General features: G+C 37.4%; 1 protein-coding gene across 2 annotated transcripts in view; it reads left to right on the top strand.

Annotated features, from left to right (window-relative positions):
- Positions 1-2,651: 2,651 nt before the first annotated feature.
- The window catches only part of LOC120529603 (transmembrane 7 superfamily member 3-like), a 42,145-nt gene continuing 27,120 nt past the window's right edge, over positions 2,652-17,676 (top strand). The window contains exons 1-5 of one of the 2 annotated variants that reach the window (XM_039753537.1): positions 2,652-2,799; positions 10,067-10,224; positions 11,144-11,288; positions 14,989-15,109; positions 17,408-17,579. In XM_039753537.1, the coding sequence (XP_039609471.1) occupies positions 2,697-2,799; positions 10,067-10,224; positions 11,144-11,288; positions 14,989-15,109; positions 17,408-17,579 (699 nt within the window). In that variant the 5' untranslated portion in view covers positions 2,652-2,696. Of the gene's footprint in view, positions 2,800-10,063; positions 10,225-11,143; positions 11,289-14,988; positions 15,110-17,407; positions 17,580-17,676 lie in introns of both variants that reach the window. The other variant, XM_039753530.1, reaches the window with a different exon arrangement.

Genomic DNA, 17,676 nt, shown 5'->3' on the forward strand with positions numbered 1-17,676 from the left:
GAGGTGACTCGGGCATTAACCAATACTTCAGTACTGTGTTGCGTAAGAACAAGACAAAGTCTAGAAATGTTTCGGAGATGGAAGAAGGCAGTCCGAGAAATGTTACTTATATGGGATGAATTATTTAATAATTATATTGCTATTATTAGTGTATAAATAGATATAAATAATTGTATTTAGACGATTTGCCAAAATCTGTTGTATGTAAGGGCGGCACGGTGGCGCAGTGGTAGCGCTGCTGCCTCGCAGTTAGGAGACCCGGGTTCTCCCTGCGTGGAGTTTGCATGTTCTCCCCGTGTCTGCGTGGGTTTCCTCCGGGCGCTCCGGTTTCCTCCCACAATCCAAAGACATGCAGGTTAGGTGGATTGGCGATTCTGAATTGGCCCTAGTGTGTGCTTGGTGTGTGGGTGTGTTTGTGTGTGTCCTGCGGTGGGTTGGCACCCTGCCCAGGATTGGTTCCTGCCTTGTGCCCTGTGTTGGCTGGGATTGGCTCCAGCAGACCCCCGTGACCCTGTATTCGGATTCAGCGGGTTAGAAAATGGATGGATGGATGGATGTTGTATGTAAACGATACTGTTTTAAACGTTATTGTTTTTTCATCAGAAAACACGGTTTCCACGTCTACCTATTAGTTTAAATAGCACTTTTGCCACTCGCAATAAGGCTGACGTATCGTGTCGACTGGGAAACGCTCTGAATGCGGCGTCTATCTATATATACATGTTTATGGTTCCCAGGCCAGCCGGAAGACATAGTCCCTCACCAGGGAGGCGTCCAGGAGGCATTCTGATCAGATGCCCGAGCCACCTTATCTGACTCCTCTCGATGCGGAGGAGCAGTGGCTCTACTCTGAGCCCCTCCCGGATGACTGAGCCTCTCACCCTATTTTTAAGGGAAAGCTCAGACACCCTGCGGAGAAAACTCATTTCAGCCGCTTGTAAGCGCGATCTCGTTCTTTCAGTCACTACCCATAGCACATGGCCCATAGGCGAGGGTAGGAATGTAGACTGAAAAATTGAGAGCTTTGCCTTACGTCTCAGCTCCATTTTCACTACGACAGACCGATGCAGAGCCCGCATCACTGCGGATGCCGCACCGATCCGCCTGTCGATCTCACGCTCCATTCTCCCCTCACTCGTGCACAATACCCCGAGATATTTGAACTCCTCCATTTTGGGGCAGGATCTCGCTCCCAAACCTGACAGGGCACTCCACCCTTTTCCGGGTGAAGACCATGGTCTCGGATTTGGAGGTGCTGATTCCCATCCCAGCCACTTCACATCCAGCTGCGAAAAGATCCAGAGGGAGCTTAAGATCACGGCCTGATGAAGCAAACAGGTCAACATCATCTGCAAAAAGCAGTGACACAATCCTGTTTCCACCAAATCGGACCCCCTCAACGCCCCGGCTGCGCCTAGAAATTCTGTCCATAAAAGTTAGGAACAGAATCGGTCACAAAGGGCAGCCCTGGCGGAGTCCAACTCTCACTGGAAACGGGTTGGACTTACTACCGGCAATGCGGACCAAGCTCTGGCACTGGTTGTACATGGACCGAAAAGCCCTTAACAGGGGTTCCGGTACCCCATACTCCCGGAGCACCCCCACAGGATTCCCCGAGTGACACGGTCGAACGCCTTTTCCAAGTCCACAAAACACATGTAGACTGGTTGGCCAAACTCCCGTGCACCCTCCAGGACCCTGCTAAGGGTGTAGAGCTGGTCCACTCTTCCGCGACCAGGACGAAAACCACACTGTTCACCCTGAATCCAAGGTTCGACTATCTGACGCACCCTCCTCTCCAGGACTCTCCAGTGTTACACAGAAACGCAATACTGTACATTTGTTTTACTTTTCCGACACACGATCTGTATGGACATGAATCAAAATGCAATATGCTTTTGTGTCGCATTTTAAAATGACATGAAAATTACGTACCGTAGTTAAGATCAATCGATCATTTGTTTGATACTAAATGGGCCACGAAATGCATATGCACATTGCAATGCGATTACCATGTTGGAGTGCATTTCATTTTGGTACGAATAACCTTCCTTTTAAAATCGACGCGAATACGAGGAGAAAGTGCATTCACAACATGGACAAAGCTGGGGCGCGTATTTAAACCCACTCTGTTGGGGCAGAGAGGCTTCACACAAACTGAGACGGAGACCAATACACCGATTGAACACTAGGTGGCGATGAAGAATTTGGACAGTAATGTTTTCTTACTCAAAACGCCAGGATAACAGAAAAAAAGTTTAAAAAATAAACATGTATATTGACGGAACAATTGAACGGAAAAAAGCTGTAAATGGTTACTTCGTTCTTTTATACATTGCATTATTTTATATATGATATATATTACACAAGTACTAAATTCACGTTTCATAAAAAATATTAAATTATACTACAAGCTGAAAGTCAAAAATTAACAAGACAAACAAAGCGACAAAAATAAGATAAAAAATACCCAAAATATGCAGTGTGTAGCTAAACGCAACACGTCTAACGGCACATACACTAAACTGAACATACAAGTTAGCCATAAATTAACTTATAAATGATCTGCGCCAGATATCACTAGCCTTCTTGAAGAGACACACACACACCGCGCGATGAGATGGCGTCATCACGAGCGCCCACCCGGAAGTTGCTGGTAAGACTTTGTCTTGCGGAACACCAATGAGTGCTCTACTATGGCTCTGAGGATGCAGGTGGTTTATTTGTTGTTGCTGTTTGCTTGTCACGGTAAATGGATTAGTTGTACAGTTGAATTACAGTATGTTGCACCAGAAAGAGGTGAGTCGACGCGGGTGTGGGAAGTAATAGACTGATAGCGTTTTAGTTTTTCGAATTCATTTATTTGAATAAGTGCTAATATAAGAGTGACGTCTGCATAGATGGGTGCGTGTGTTGTGTATATGTAAACGAATTTTAGCTTTATTAGTAGGATACCATTGGGGACACACACACACACACCAGACTAACCAAAAATGTACAATGATCAACTTTGCAATGCAGAAGGAAAACCCCATTTAACCACAGGAAGAAAGTGTCATCTGCCCACAGTGGTCTCAGGATTTGAACCCTGAAGACTGGAATTGTGAGGCAGCAGCGTTATCACTTGTGTTACACTGTCACACCAGAAGCTAATCCTGAAGTTTTCAGGGGATTCTTTGCTTAAGTGAACTCCTGGTTTAGTGCTTTTTTGGTTTTGGTTTCGTTTATGTGTTGTTGTTGCAGTTGACTTTATTATATTCAACTACATTATTAGAAATCTAAGCTGATCCTAAAATGTTTTAGAAAAATTGAAAATAACACTGTAACTTGAAATGAGTTTGCATTAGTTTGGAAGCCTCTCAATTTCTGCACATTTCACCTTGTTAATAATGTATTGGATTTATTTATTTTTAGTTTCATTCCTATTACATACATGCAATGTATGCACTGTTTTCAGTCATTCTGAACTATGCCACTTAAATTTTATGTTGTGTGTAATCCGTTAACAGTGAAACAGTATTGTTAATAATAATGATGAACAAATAATAACAAATCATTCAATAGAAACATGTTAAGCTGCGAGTTCTGTACTTTACTGACTGGCATCTCATCATTAGTTTGATGGTGTGTGGCTGTGTTTTTTTGTTTGTTATGATCTTTCTTGAGCTTCTGTAAAATACAAATTTCCCTTGGGACAAATGTCTGTCATGTTGTCTGTCAGCCAGCCAGACAGCCCTATTCTTGAATCAGTCCAGTATTCTTGCTTTTATAATATTAGTGTATTGGTGTGATTTCAGGTTACTTACATAAAGGTGACACTGTAAATTTCTGGAGTATTGTTAGCTTCACATATCCTCTGCTCATCCCAAACTTGTGCTACATGCATTGGACATGCCCTGAGATTTAATAATGAAATGGCATGTAAGCCTACATAGCCTGATCAACCACAGAGTGTTATCAATTGAAAAAGTACTTTATTGGACGTTTTTAAAAAGTCAGTGTTTTCAACAAGACCATAATATTACATAAAAGGCAACTGAGTGAATACATGAGTACGTTAGTTTACAATTACTTTTTTTTTTTTTTTAAACACAAAAAAACTCTGTAGGTTATATGAACTATCATATTTATTAGCTCTAGTGGAACACATACAGTGCATCTGGAAAGTTTTTACATCGCATCATTTTTTCCACATTTTGTTCTTACAGCCTTATTCCAAAATGGATTCATTTCAGTTTTTTCCTCTGAATTCTACACACAATACCCCATAATGACAACATGAAAAAAGTTTACTTGAGTTTTTGCAAATTTATTAAAAATAAAAAAATTGAGAAAGCACATGTACATAAGTATTCACAGCCTTTGCCATGAAGCTCAAAATTGAGCTCAGGTGCATCCTGTTTCCCCTGATCATCCTTGAGATGTTTCTGCAGCTTCATTGGAGTCCACCTGTGGTAAATTCAGTTGATTGGACATGATTTGGAAAGGCACACACCTGTCGCTATAAGGTCCCACAGTTGACAGTTCATGTCAGAGCACAAATCAAGCATGAAGTCAAAAGGTATTGTCTGTAGACCTCCGAGACAGGATTGTCTCGAGGCACAAATCTGGGGAACGTTACAGAAAAATTTCTGCTGCTTTGAAGGTCCTAATGAGCACAGTGCCCTCCATCATCCGTAAGTGGAAGAAGTTCGAAACCACCAGGAATCTTCCTAGAGCTGGCCAGCCATCTAAACTGAGCGATCGGGGGAAAAGGGCCTTAGTCAGGGAGGTGACCAAGAACCCGATGGTCACTGTGTCAGAGCTCCAGAGGTCCTCTGTGGAGAGAGGAGAACCTTCCAGTAGGACAACCATCTCTGCAGCAATCCACCAATCAGGCCTGTATGGTAGAGTGGCCAGACGGAAGCCACTCCTTAGTAAAAGGCACATGGCAGCCCGCCTGGAGTTTGCCAAAAGGCACCTTGAAAGACTCTCAGACCATGAGAAACAAAATTCTCTGCTCTGATGAGAAAAAGATTGAACTCTTTGGTGTGAATGCCAGGCATCATGTTTGGAGGAAACCAGGCACTGCTCATCACCAGGCCAATACCATCCCAACAGTGAAGCATGGTGGTGGCAGCATCATGCTGTGGGGATGTTTTTCAGCAGCAGGAAATGGGAGACTAGTCAGGATAAAGGGAAAGATGACTGCAGCAATGTACAGAGACATCCTGGATGAAAACCTGCTCCAGAGCGCTCTTGACTTCAGACTGGGGTGACGGTTCATCTTTCAGCAGGACAACGACCCTAAGCACACAGCCAAGATATCAAAGGAGTGGCTTCAGGACAACTATGTGAATGTTCTTGAGTGGCCCAGCCAGAGCCCAGACTTTAATTCAATTGAACATCTCTGGAGAGATCTTAAAATGGCTGTGCACCGACGCTTCCCATCCAACCTGATGGAGCTTGAGAGGTGCTGCAAAGAGGAATGGGCGAAACTGGCCAAGGATAGGTGTGCCAAGCTTGTGGCATCGTATTGAAAAAGACTTGAGGCTGTAATTGCTGCCAAAGGTGCATCGACAAAGTATTGAGCAAAGGCTGTGAATACTTATGTACATGTGATTTCTCAGTTTTCTTATTTTTAATAAATTTGCAAAAACCTCAAGTAAACTTTTTTCACGTCATTATGGGGTGTTGTGTGTAGAATTCTGAAAAAAAAATGAATTTAATCAATTTTGGAATAAGGCTGTAACATAAAATGTGGAAAAAGTGATGCGCTGTACAAATAAGGTCCTAAAAGGGTAGGGACATGAAAATGGATGCACTGTGTGTTCTTGGTGATTATCAATAGAGGATCCCAGTGATGCAAAAGATAAGGAGCTGTTGGTGTATGTTCTAAATAGTTTCTTCTTTCAGTTCCTGTCGAAATTATAATGTATTTTATTAGTTCCTTTGGCTGATATAGAGCAGGATGAACATTTCCATTTTGGCAACACATTCCTTTGTATTTACTATGCAAAAGTGCAATCCCATAGTGAGCAGATTGCTGATCTAACTTTATGTAGTGCTGTACAACTAAACGTTGATGTAAGGATGTAAAAGCAATACAAGTATTGTTCAAAGTATTAAGCAATTTCCTTGTTTGTCGGCATATATTTTACTGTCATTCTTTTATTCTCTACCATAGAGTGTGTCTGGTATGTCGATAGATGGAACTTTATTTGTCCCCAGGGAATATTTAGATTTTTTACAGAAGCTCTCTAAATACTGTAGATAGAGATATATCTATATATATATACACACACACAGTATTGTCTGAACACACACCAGAATGACTAAAAAGGAAGAACAACCCTTCTGACTTCACAGTTCCACTGAGGCATTATGCAGATATACTGCTGTTTATATTAAGGAGACCCACAGCATTTCTTGACACACTTCTTCTGAATAATTCATTGCTTGAAAGTGTTGGGTGTTAGTGTGGCATGGAGAAGGGTGTATGGCATTGTTTATAATGACACTCATTTTATTTTAAGTCTCTCCTTTGCTACTACCTCCAGGGGTTCGAGTGCAGCCCATAACTGAGCCTGACTTTTTAATTAGCTCTCTTGATTCAAAGGGTTTTCTCTTGTAGTGATGTTATCAGTCCAGCACAACACAGCATAAAAGATTGCATTGGCCATCACAGAGTTGTAGAAGATGTCAGGAATGCCGCTACCCGCATTAAAGGAACATAGTTACCTAGGTAAAAAGAGCCTGCTCTACCCTTTTTTATGTAGTTCCTCTGTGTAATGAGACTAGTCCAGCCTGTCATTGACGTGAACCCCAAGTACTTGGAGGAGTACACAACCTTTTCATCCACTCCCTGAAAAGTGACCGGACATAGAGGTTCTTATTTTATAATGAAAGTCAATAGCCAGTTCCTTAGTTTTGCTTATGAAAAGATGCAGACTATTCTTTTTACACCAAGAAATAAAGTCCTCCCCCTATCACCTATACTCTGTCCCCTTCTTCAATACACCCCATGAATGCAAAATCATCTGGGAATTGATGGTTGATCACTGCAAGCGACATGAAATGGTGTTATATTTATAGGCTGTTTTGTAGAGAGTGAAGAGAAAAGGAAACAGGAAGATGAGCTGAAGAATTAGCCAGCTGGTCAATGGCTGTATTTTCAAGCTTGCATCTCGCTTTGCTATGTTCTTTAGTGTCTTTTCGTTTTATTGTATCTCCTCTTGTGTTTGGCTTGACGCTTCTGTTTCACACCACTACGGTGTATAGCACTACATTTTGTGATCCTGTAAATCACTTTGCTGTGAGGACCACAAGCTGAGGCAGTTTGTGCAGGCATTTGTCGAGTGCATCTTATAACTGTGCATGCATTCTATATCCCATACTTAATGCTCAGAATGTTGCACAGCTGTTCTTCTTCTTTTCCTCTTTTTCTTCTTCCTATGAATGGCCTCACTAATGCTCTTCATGCTCAATACTATGATGTTGTCACTGTTCTTTTCCTTTCTGCCATGTCAACTCTTCTCTAGCTGTTTAACGCAATAAAGATGTGACCACCAATAACTCTGCAAAGGTTGTCGCTACACAACATTTTGCTACACCAACACGTATCATGTCATAAGCTTTCGATTAAGGTTGAAGGATCAAGGTTCTAGCCCCAGTGATTTGCCAGCAATCGAAAGACAGACAGACTCAACCCTTCAGATTTTTTTTTTTTTACAGTGGTCCTTAAAGTCATTTGACTCAATTTCAATGTTGTTATTCTTTGTTTAAAATATGACTTTACCCAGATGACTTACAAAATTGAATGTGGTCCAAATATATCTTTAGAGTTTTCTATGTGGGGAAGAAGTTTATGATAAATGTCAAATGTAAAGACTAAAAACATAATCCAGCCAACATCAGTACATTTCTTGGAATTCCAAATGATCTAAGACTAAAAGAGCCTGTAATTAGTTAACACCAAAATGATTAGTTTGTTAATAATCAACAACAACATTTATTTATATAGCACATTTTCATACAAAAAGTAGCTCAAAGTGCTTTACATAATGAAGAAAGGAAAAATAAAAGAAAAAGACATTAGTTAACATAGAAAAGGAGTAAGGTCCGATGGCCAGGGTGGACAGAAAAAACAAACAAAAAAACTCCAGACGGCTGGAGAAAAAAATAAAATCTGCAGGGGTTCCAGGCCACGGGACCGCCCAATCCCCTCTGGGCTTTCTACCTAACATAAATGAAATAGTCCTCTTTGTAGTTAGGGTTCTCACGGAGTCATTTGATGTTGTTGGTCATAGAGACTTCTGGCTTTTAATCCATCCATCATTGTTGGAACATCACGGTGCGCCACCACCAAAGGATACCGGAAAAGGAAACCGAAGAGAGAGTCGGGGTTAGTACAGATTTTAGAGCCACCATGAATAGTTATTATAATGAGATGGATATACAGAGTATCAGGATTTTAATTACAGTGAAGTTATGAGAAGGCCACGTTAAAGTAATGCGTTTTCAGCAGATTTTTAATAATAATAATAAGTTTTTTTTTAAATAATCAATGGTTTAGTTGGTATTGTAAGGTTGAGCTTTGTTCTGGTAGCTCACAACCTGTTTATTTCATTGCGGTTTTGATATAATTAGTAATGGAACATAGTTATATAATTTCATATTTGATGTGGTCATGTGTATAAAACAGTTTTATAAGTGAAAGGTTATACCCAGCCAAATCTGATAGCAAATCTTTAAGCATTTTCTCTCTAAATAAACTCCCACTTGATCTTAACCTTGCATGCTCTTAGGTAACTACCGTATATCCTGTAAATAGTAAACAAGGTATTATAAGACATTTGTCTTTGTCTTTTTTTTCACCTCAAGTGTGATAATGTATAACGTAGACCTACTACTGTATAAAACAGATGCTGAGTGGACATAAACCACTGTCTTAATTACATATTTTATATTTATTTTTTACAAATGTATTTTGTATTTGACCACTGTTTGAAAAGTAATTGCAACATTGTACTCGCTGTTTACAAACTTTTAATAATTATAAACTTTTCTTGCTTAATATAGCTATTGATTATTTTCTTAAAGTTAAGTAATGGAGAATTTTTTCACATGCTGCCTTTCAGAACTGCTTAAAATTAGTTTCATTTATGAGTTTTCAAGTATGAAGTACAGTATACATTTCATGTCTCACTGCATTTTCACTATGGGCTTTAGGTTATTTTTTTTTCCCTAAACTAACCTGATGTGTACATGCTTATGTGTTTTGAACTGTTTGCTCCATCTGAGCCATCTGCACTTTGACTGTTGAACAGATTGTCAGATATTCTACAGAAGGTTCTTACATGAAGTCTTCCAGGTTTTGTTGCAGCAGAGCATTGTAACCTGTGACTTGACCTCCATCATACTTGACCATATTTACAATTCTTTTACTTTAAAGTGCAGTATTGGTTACCATTTCTCTAGGCACTGTTGAAAATACAGTAGCTAAGGATTATTCAGGTGCTATTGAGCAAATTTAAGGAGACCAGCCATATTGTTACTACTGAGTAGTGTTTTCTGCTTTGCTGCCCTGAGGTGAAATACATTTTTCTTTCATTGTTTTTCTGATGATGTATTCATAAATATTGACATTAACTGAAATGAAAGAAACTTGTTGATAAGTAGCAGGGCCTCCAATGGTTGGATGACCAACAACACTGACATGCATCATTTGAACAGTAAGTTCTGGCTGTGGCTTAATGCACCCCAGTCTTGTCAAAATAAGTTCGTATGGGGCCACAGGTGCTGTAGGTTACAAGTTTTTGCTCCTGCCACTTTATTAAATAGTAACCAATTACTGCTGCTTCTGAAACATAGTCATGTTGGTTTAATTTTATTGACTTTATTTTTAAGATTCAGAACCTTTAATTACTCACTTTTGTTTTTTTAGCAAGCAGCCAAACAATAAAGAAATGCAATCAAAGCTACAAAGCCTAATAATGTATTGATGGTTTACAGGTTTTTGATCCCTGTTTTTATTGGTTGAAGCTTTCTCATTACAGCATTTTTTTTGCTTGTTATATTCTAGCAGAAAATATTTTGGCAGTCCACATGTACAAGCCAACTGTCATCCAACTGCTTTCAAACAGAACAGTGCATGTGCTAGTGAATGTGAATGACAGCTCTGTGGTTGGGCTCATTGCACAGGTTCAGGCTCAGTTTGAGGAAGTGACCATTTCACAATTCCAGGTATGCATCTGTGCATTTTTGTCAGTATTTTGTCTTAAAGTTTGTTTCATTATTTTAGACTGCCACACTGTAATTTTCGCATCATATGGCTTCTGGAGACATGGTACAAAATGTTGCTGGACCGTAAGAAGATCATGGGTTTGTGTGCCGGGTCTGTAGTGAGAAAAGAGCTATATAAATTTAAAGAATGATTATTACTATTATTATTGTGTACATGCTTAAATGTAGCTGAAATTTTGGCTTGGCTGCCATACGTTCAGCTTGGCTTCAATGACTTGCTCTATGAAAAGGAAAATGTATCTGGACTGAACAACAACATTCAACAGCTTACGCATTAGCAAATAAAATGTGTTTTAGATTATGTTGGAGTGCAATTGCTGATAAAGTTATATTTTGATCATTATAGTGGGGGCTATAATGAAGCCTTTACTAATATGGCAGATTAATTTTTACAACTGAGGTAAAAGCAGTACTTCTGTTGAATGTTATAAATGTTCCAGCAACAAAGTACTATATTGGAGTCAACTTACTAAATTTGTATTATGTATAAAAATATTCTATGTTGCTATAGTGAAATGTGATTGTTCATTTTCTAAGCATGGAATTCTTGTTATTAGTATAAGAGTTTTGTAAGCTGTGTCACTACAGGCTTTGTACTTTTGCAAAAATACATATTTTATGTTATGAAAAATAATGTATCAATAATTTTTTAATTTTTATAAAAGCAAACTTTAAATGTAATAAAGTTTATGGCATGCAAAGAAATATTTGTGAACTGAAATTCTATTTTTTTGCATGTATTTATTGTTTACTGATCTTAACCAAGTTGCTCTCATAAAATCTAAATTATTTAATAAAGTTAATTTTCAAAATGCTCTCCTTTTTCACAAACTTTTTTTTTTTTTTAACCCATGAACAGAAATTTAACCTGGATTCATCTTACACTGGACAAAGTGCTGGGTTGGTTATTCCACTTAACCCAGGAGCTGTGGAAGCTGATTTTTATCTTGTCTGTTCACAAAATGTTTCGGCCTATGTTACAGTTGTGCCATATGGAGAAAAAGGTATTGTGGGTGTTTTTTGATTCCAAGAATATTAAATTAAATGTAAACCAAGACTGTTGTTTAAAAAAAATATATTCCATTTACAATCTTAATAAAAATGCCTTTTATTGTCTACACTAAAACCAATGTCTTGCAAGGACTGGTTTAATGAATACTTGCACCTTAAGAAATAATTGGTAACAATAGCGTCTAATTAGCGATTTGTGTCTTTTTAATTTAAAATCTTTTTAACTATAAAAACATTTATTACTATTAAATAGGGCAGTACATGTTTAAAAGATGAACACCATTGTGTATATGCATATTTATGTATGCATAACTCAAGGGTCATCAAATAGATTTAACCTGGGGCCAAATTCTTGCAGAGCAGAATTTATAGCTAAAGCAAGGTATATCAGTTTATAATTAAAATTTTAAAAATGGATGTAAAAGCATTAATGATCACATAGACCACATTCAGATGTCAGATATTGTAGAGATCACACTTAACATGAGTGAAAATACAAGTACATTTTCTATTTGCATACAACAATCTAGTCTGCAAAAAAGACAAAAGAATAACATAGAATGGAGGTAGCATTCAAGTATGCTGTGGAAGGGTGGCCAATCCTGACACATGTGCCCATTTAAAAGTGTGTATAGTGGATGCAGCAGATTATGTATCATTGAGCTACCAGATCCTTCATGAGCTAAAACACTAAACTTCTTTATGGCAGTGTGACAAGTCACCTTCTTTTCAGTTCAGTTTCCTTTCTGACTACATTCTAGTAACTGTGGTGTTCTGTGCTGCACAAATAAATGTGAGCAGACCATGGAAATAGATTACACTTTCACATAGCATTAAAATACATTTAATTTATATACAGATGCACTGTAATATGAAGTACATGTGAAAGGGGTCTTTGAGAAAACTGGAACTCATTGTAGGCTTTACTGTATATAACATAAAGAACTGACCTGCTTTAAAAGGTCCAAGGGTCACATCTAACCCCATCATGTTGATTTTGTCACCACTTATTTTAAAATGAGTAGTATTTCCAACCAGTTTACCTAAATACAGTGTTAACTTTGACAATACATTTTGATTTAGTTTTAGTCTTAGTCTTCTGACTAAATAGCATTTTAGTTTTAGTCACATTTTAGTCATTTAATTGTTAGTTTTAGTCAACAAAAAGTAAATTAATTATAGTCAAGAAAAAGTACATTGGTTTTAGACAACTAAAAGTTAAAGTAAATTAGTCAAACAGTCAAAATCTGACAGACATCTTATTTCATAAATGAATATGCACAGAATATGCTGTACCGCTAAACTATTAGATTAACATGCACACTAATGAGCCAACCCACACGTAGTGATTATTGAACATAAAATGAAGAGTAGGTATAGAAAGGATTTACTCTGAAATATCGTGGTCAGATAATGGCAGCTCTGCTCTGTCATCACAGTTTCCTGGCCCTCAACATGCCTTAGTTATGTTGCTTTAAGATTTTACCTAAAAAAATGTATATGACATAAATGTTTTTACTGTGTTCTTCATGTTTTAGAGGTTGTTCTCATAAACATTAGTTTGCCCTCAAAAACCAAATTAATAATACCAATTTAGTGTTTGCATATTTGTATTCAGCAGTGAAGCAATGCTGTTTTGCCATACTGTACTTGTACATATCGTATTAATTGGGAGATACGTTTCAACCACTGAAATCCTAAATACATTTTATGTTAGAATTAACAAATGGAGCAGCTCATTTCATCAGTAGTGGTGACAAGCCAAACAGCCACTACTTTTGAAACTTGCCTCAATTTTTAATTGCTACGACAGTTGTCGTCACTGCCACTGTGCCCACATGTGTAAGTGGATGCATGTGAGGTGGTTATAACTGCAACCTCAACTGTATCCACCAGTTACAAAATGGATAGATGCACAGACAAATGTTTAGATGTGCTCATTACAATCAAGAAACAAGTGCAACGCTTCCGTTCCTTTACCGGGACCTGCTTTTTTCTTGCCTGAGAATCACGTTGGCCAACATAGTGGAACAGGATTCTGGTTGATGTGATGGCACCCAAACTAGTGTTAGCCAATTACAAGTGTACATCCAAGTTTTTAAAATTGCAACACTGCATTCATGCTTGTTGTTTGTTGATGGACCATGTCATGTGTAATAAAGATGTGCAAAGAGCTTCATATCACTCATTGTCCAGTTGTCTATTTGTAACATTTTCATTTTGTAAATTTTTGTCAAAAATATACATAAAAAGTAATTTAAAACAATATATATCCTGAGTAAACACAATTCACAGTTTTTAAATGACTATTTTTAATATACTGATTGAAAAAAGTTTACTAGCACGTATAACACCCATGTGAAAAAGAAACTGCTCCCATAGTCACTAAGTTAACCATTGAACCAAATTTAATTGATAATGGGTTAAATTAGACAAGGTACACTCAAGCTTTATTGCAGTCAGCCCTATTGAATCTAAACATCCCTTAAACAGAACCTTTCTAGGAATGGTTGGACAAAAACTCATGCCTCAATCAAAAGAAATTCCAAAAGACGTGAGAAAGAAAGTTTCTGAAATATATCGTTCAGAAAATGTGTACAGAACTATCTCTAAGACCCCATGAACCACAATGACAGCCATTATCTTGAAATGGAGAAAACATGGAACTGTGGTAAATCTTTCCAGGTGTGGCTAGCCCAGAAATATTATTCAGAGATGGCATAGAAGACTCATTCAGGAAGATACAGAAAATTCCAGACAACTATCCAAGGAACTACAGGCCTCTCTCAGATCAGTTAATGTCCGCATTCATTATTTCACCATTAGAATGGCATTAGGTAAAATGGTATTAATGGGAGAGGAGCTTAAATGCTTATCTAACATTTGCTTAAATTACCTTTATTTACCACAAGATCTTTTGGGTACTGTGCATAGATGAGTCAAAAGGTGAACTATTTGGAAGACATAGGTCCCCATAATGTCTGGCATAAAGCTAACGCTTCTTTCTATAATAAGAACATCGTGCCTACAGTCAAACATGGTGGTTGTAGTATGATGGTATAGGGATGCTTTGCTGCTTCGGGGCCTAGGCAAATTGCCATAATTGAGGAAAGCATGAATTTGGTTCTTCACCAGAAAGTACTGAAGGAGAATGTCCAGTCATCTGTCCGTTATCTGAAGCTCATTTGCGTTTTGTAGCAGGACAATAATCTGAAGTACAAGAGCAAGCCCACCTCTGAATGACTTAAGAAAAGAACCAAAAGTAAGGTTTTGAAGTGGCCAAGTCGAAGTCCTGACTTGAACCCCATTGAGATGTCACAACTAAACATTAACTGTAGGGGGAAATTACTTTTACACTTGGTTGCTAGAATGTTGTATTTACTGAGGTTGCCTTTTTTTAGTATACGTTTTTCTTTCTGAAAAAAAAATAGAGGACATCGGGAAAGGGGAAAATACTTTTTCATGGCACAATACATAAAATGTGTAAAACATCAACTTATTTTACTTACACCAACATTGTAAAAATGACTATATAATTATAAGAATATGTTATGGATAACATTTCTTTTTGTAGTTTATTTTGCATGATTACTCCCAATGAATTTTTTTCCTTTTCAACTTTGCCACTGATATCATATTAATGTCATTAATTTCCTTTTCTGACGAGTAATTTTTTGCTTTGTTAAATTTTAGATCCTGTTCCTGGAAGTTGCAATTTAGAATTCAGCTTGGAAAATGACCCCAATCTTCATCTCAAGTTTGGAGCATATGAAACCATTGTAAAATTTGCACCAGCCAATCTGGGGGTAGCAAGGTGAGGTTGATTTTAGTAAATTTTTTTTTGTATGAATATTGAAATGGATTAATTATGGCATTCTGTTTTAAAGATGCAGCATGGTAGTGGTAGCATTGCTGCCTCGTAGTAAGGAAACAAGTGTTCACGTACGGAGTCCTCCCAGTGTGGAGTTTACATGTTCTCCATTTGTCTGCATTGGTTTCATCCCACAGTCCAAAGACATGCAGGTTAGGTGGATTGGCAGTACTAAATTGGACCTAGTGTGTGGTTGCAGTGTGTGCATGTGTGTGTGTGTATTTTCTCTGCAATGGACTGGTAATCTGTCCAGTGTTTGTTCCTGCCTTGCACCCTATGCTAGCTGGAATAGGCTCCAACAATCCTATTCAGGACTAAACGGGATAGAAAATGAAAATTCTATTGAAAAGAACAATACGTACCAGATATTAAACTCTCAGATAGTTTTAACTTCTGAAATCCACAATCTTATCTGCCAGGTATGTGCTTAATTTTCTGTAATAATCACCTAACCTCAGTTTTTAGTTCAGCAATACTTTAGTTTTAACCCAAAAGTAATTTAACATTCTCATTCATAATTGGCCTTTGTGCCTTATACCAGTGCTGGGACACAACAGCCAATAGCATTTCCAATTTAACTCTTCACATTCATATCTAAAGCCAGTTACCCCTAAGGTAAACAGCTGAAGCTAACTGATATGTAGTTGTGCTCTTAAGCACAGTCACTTTTCTTTGTAAAATTTTGTTTTTCTAATTGAAAACTATTTCACAGGAGCTGCTCAATTGCTATGATCAACAAATCTTGCTACATACCTGTTATGCACACTGATTTATAATTTCAAATTTTTTAACACTTCGTTGTGATTTAAAGTGTTTATTTGTGCAAGGTTTAGTGTATACTGTAAGACACTTCATTTTAAAATAAATCATCATACAATTGCCTGGTTTTTAATGTTCACTGTTGTTTGTTTTGTCCTTTGTTTTTGTTTAAACAATCATAATTTAAAGAGTTTTAATTAGACCATTTAACCAAAACATATTCAGAAATGAGTGAAAGATTTTGTTTTTTAAATGCCGATCACAATAAGGAAATGTTTTTTCTTTTTTCAAAATGATTTTTTAAATATAAGCTTCCCTGTGAAAATGTGGCATAAAAAATCATGAATTGTGATATCACATTTTTTATTGGCTATCTAAACTACATTCTTGTTCAATTTTTCACCAAGAAGATAGTGGTGGTTATTTTGTCAACAAAGTGATTTTTCTGTAAATTTTACCATTATAATCATGACCAGTGATTAAAATCTTTGTCTGGTTAAGAAAGTGTAAATGGTGATGTCAAAGCGAAGAACTCATCAATCAGTTTGTTGGTGAAATGTTCTCTATACTACTTCTTCTACTATAAAACCTAGAGTACAAAGGAGGAAAACAAAATATATTTATACAGTACATGTGTTCTGTAGAAGATTATTTTAGAAGCAGTTACAGAATTCCAGCAACTTATTGTAAGAAGCTTGTGGAAGGCAACCCAAAATGTTTGGCTCAAGCTAAACAATTTAAAGGAAATGCTACCAAATGTTAAAAATGTATATGTAAATTTGTGACCCAGTGAAACTGGGATATAGTCAGTAAAACGTTAAATAATATGACTGTGAACTTTGTTAGGGGGAAAAAATTACTTTTGCCCTGCACAAGATAGATGTCTTAGACGAGAGGACAAATGTATAGTTTGTTAGTATAAAATCTATGGAGGGGTTATTAAGTAAGCTGCAATTCACCCTAAGTGTAAACCTCTGACTTCAATTGTACAACATTTATGATAAAGTTGGTTACATTTCTTTTTTGATTTTCCAGTTGGGGTACATTCAGGTCAAATGACTTGCTCATTGTCACACAGTGTCAGTATCAGGTTAAATCCACAACCTCAAGGGTTGAAGTCCAAAGCCTTAACCACTACACCACACTGCCTGTCTCGTCACCTACCACAGGTGATCCATATATGGCCTTTCACCGCTTGTGTATTGCACACTAATATGCTAAAAATTAGTGACTGAATATTTAATGTATGTGCATGTGTTAGATTTTTCACAAATTAATACTTTTCAGATCTGTTGATGATATAGAAAAAATATATCTAATCATCACATGGGTGATTTTTACAGTAAATAAACATTCTTGCTTTTATTTACTATGTGGACAAAGGTCTAGAGTCATTGCAAGACTGGTAACAACACCAGTGAGTGTATGCTTCCATTTTACAACCTCTTTTTGATTATGTATAAAAATTTGTCCTCTTTTCAGAGGGAAATTGCCTCCTGCATGTGATGTTAGCCTTGGGACCAATTCTAGATGGAGACTGAAGTATACATTATACTTGAAGTTTTTACCAGCAAATGACATGAGTGAGGAGATCTTGTTTAGTAGCATTGAAAAGATGACATCTGTTACAGAGGTGGAAAAATATGGAACTAAGGTACTAAAATAGTATGTATTACTACAATACAAGAGTATTATTTAGTTCTAAAGGAAAAGCAACATTCATCAATAAGAGAATCCTTCCGTGACTGTCT

This window comes from Polypterus senegalus, chromosome 1, assembly GCF_016835505.1.
Source record: "Polypterus senegalus isolate Bchr_013 chromosome 1, ASM1683550v1, whole genome shotgun sequence".
NCBI lineage: Eukaryota > Metazoa > Chordata > Cladistia > Polypteriformes > Polypteridae > Polypterus > Polypterus senegalus.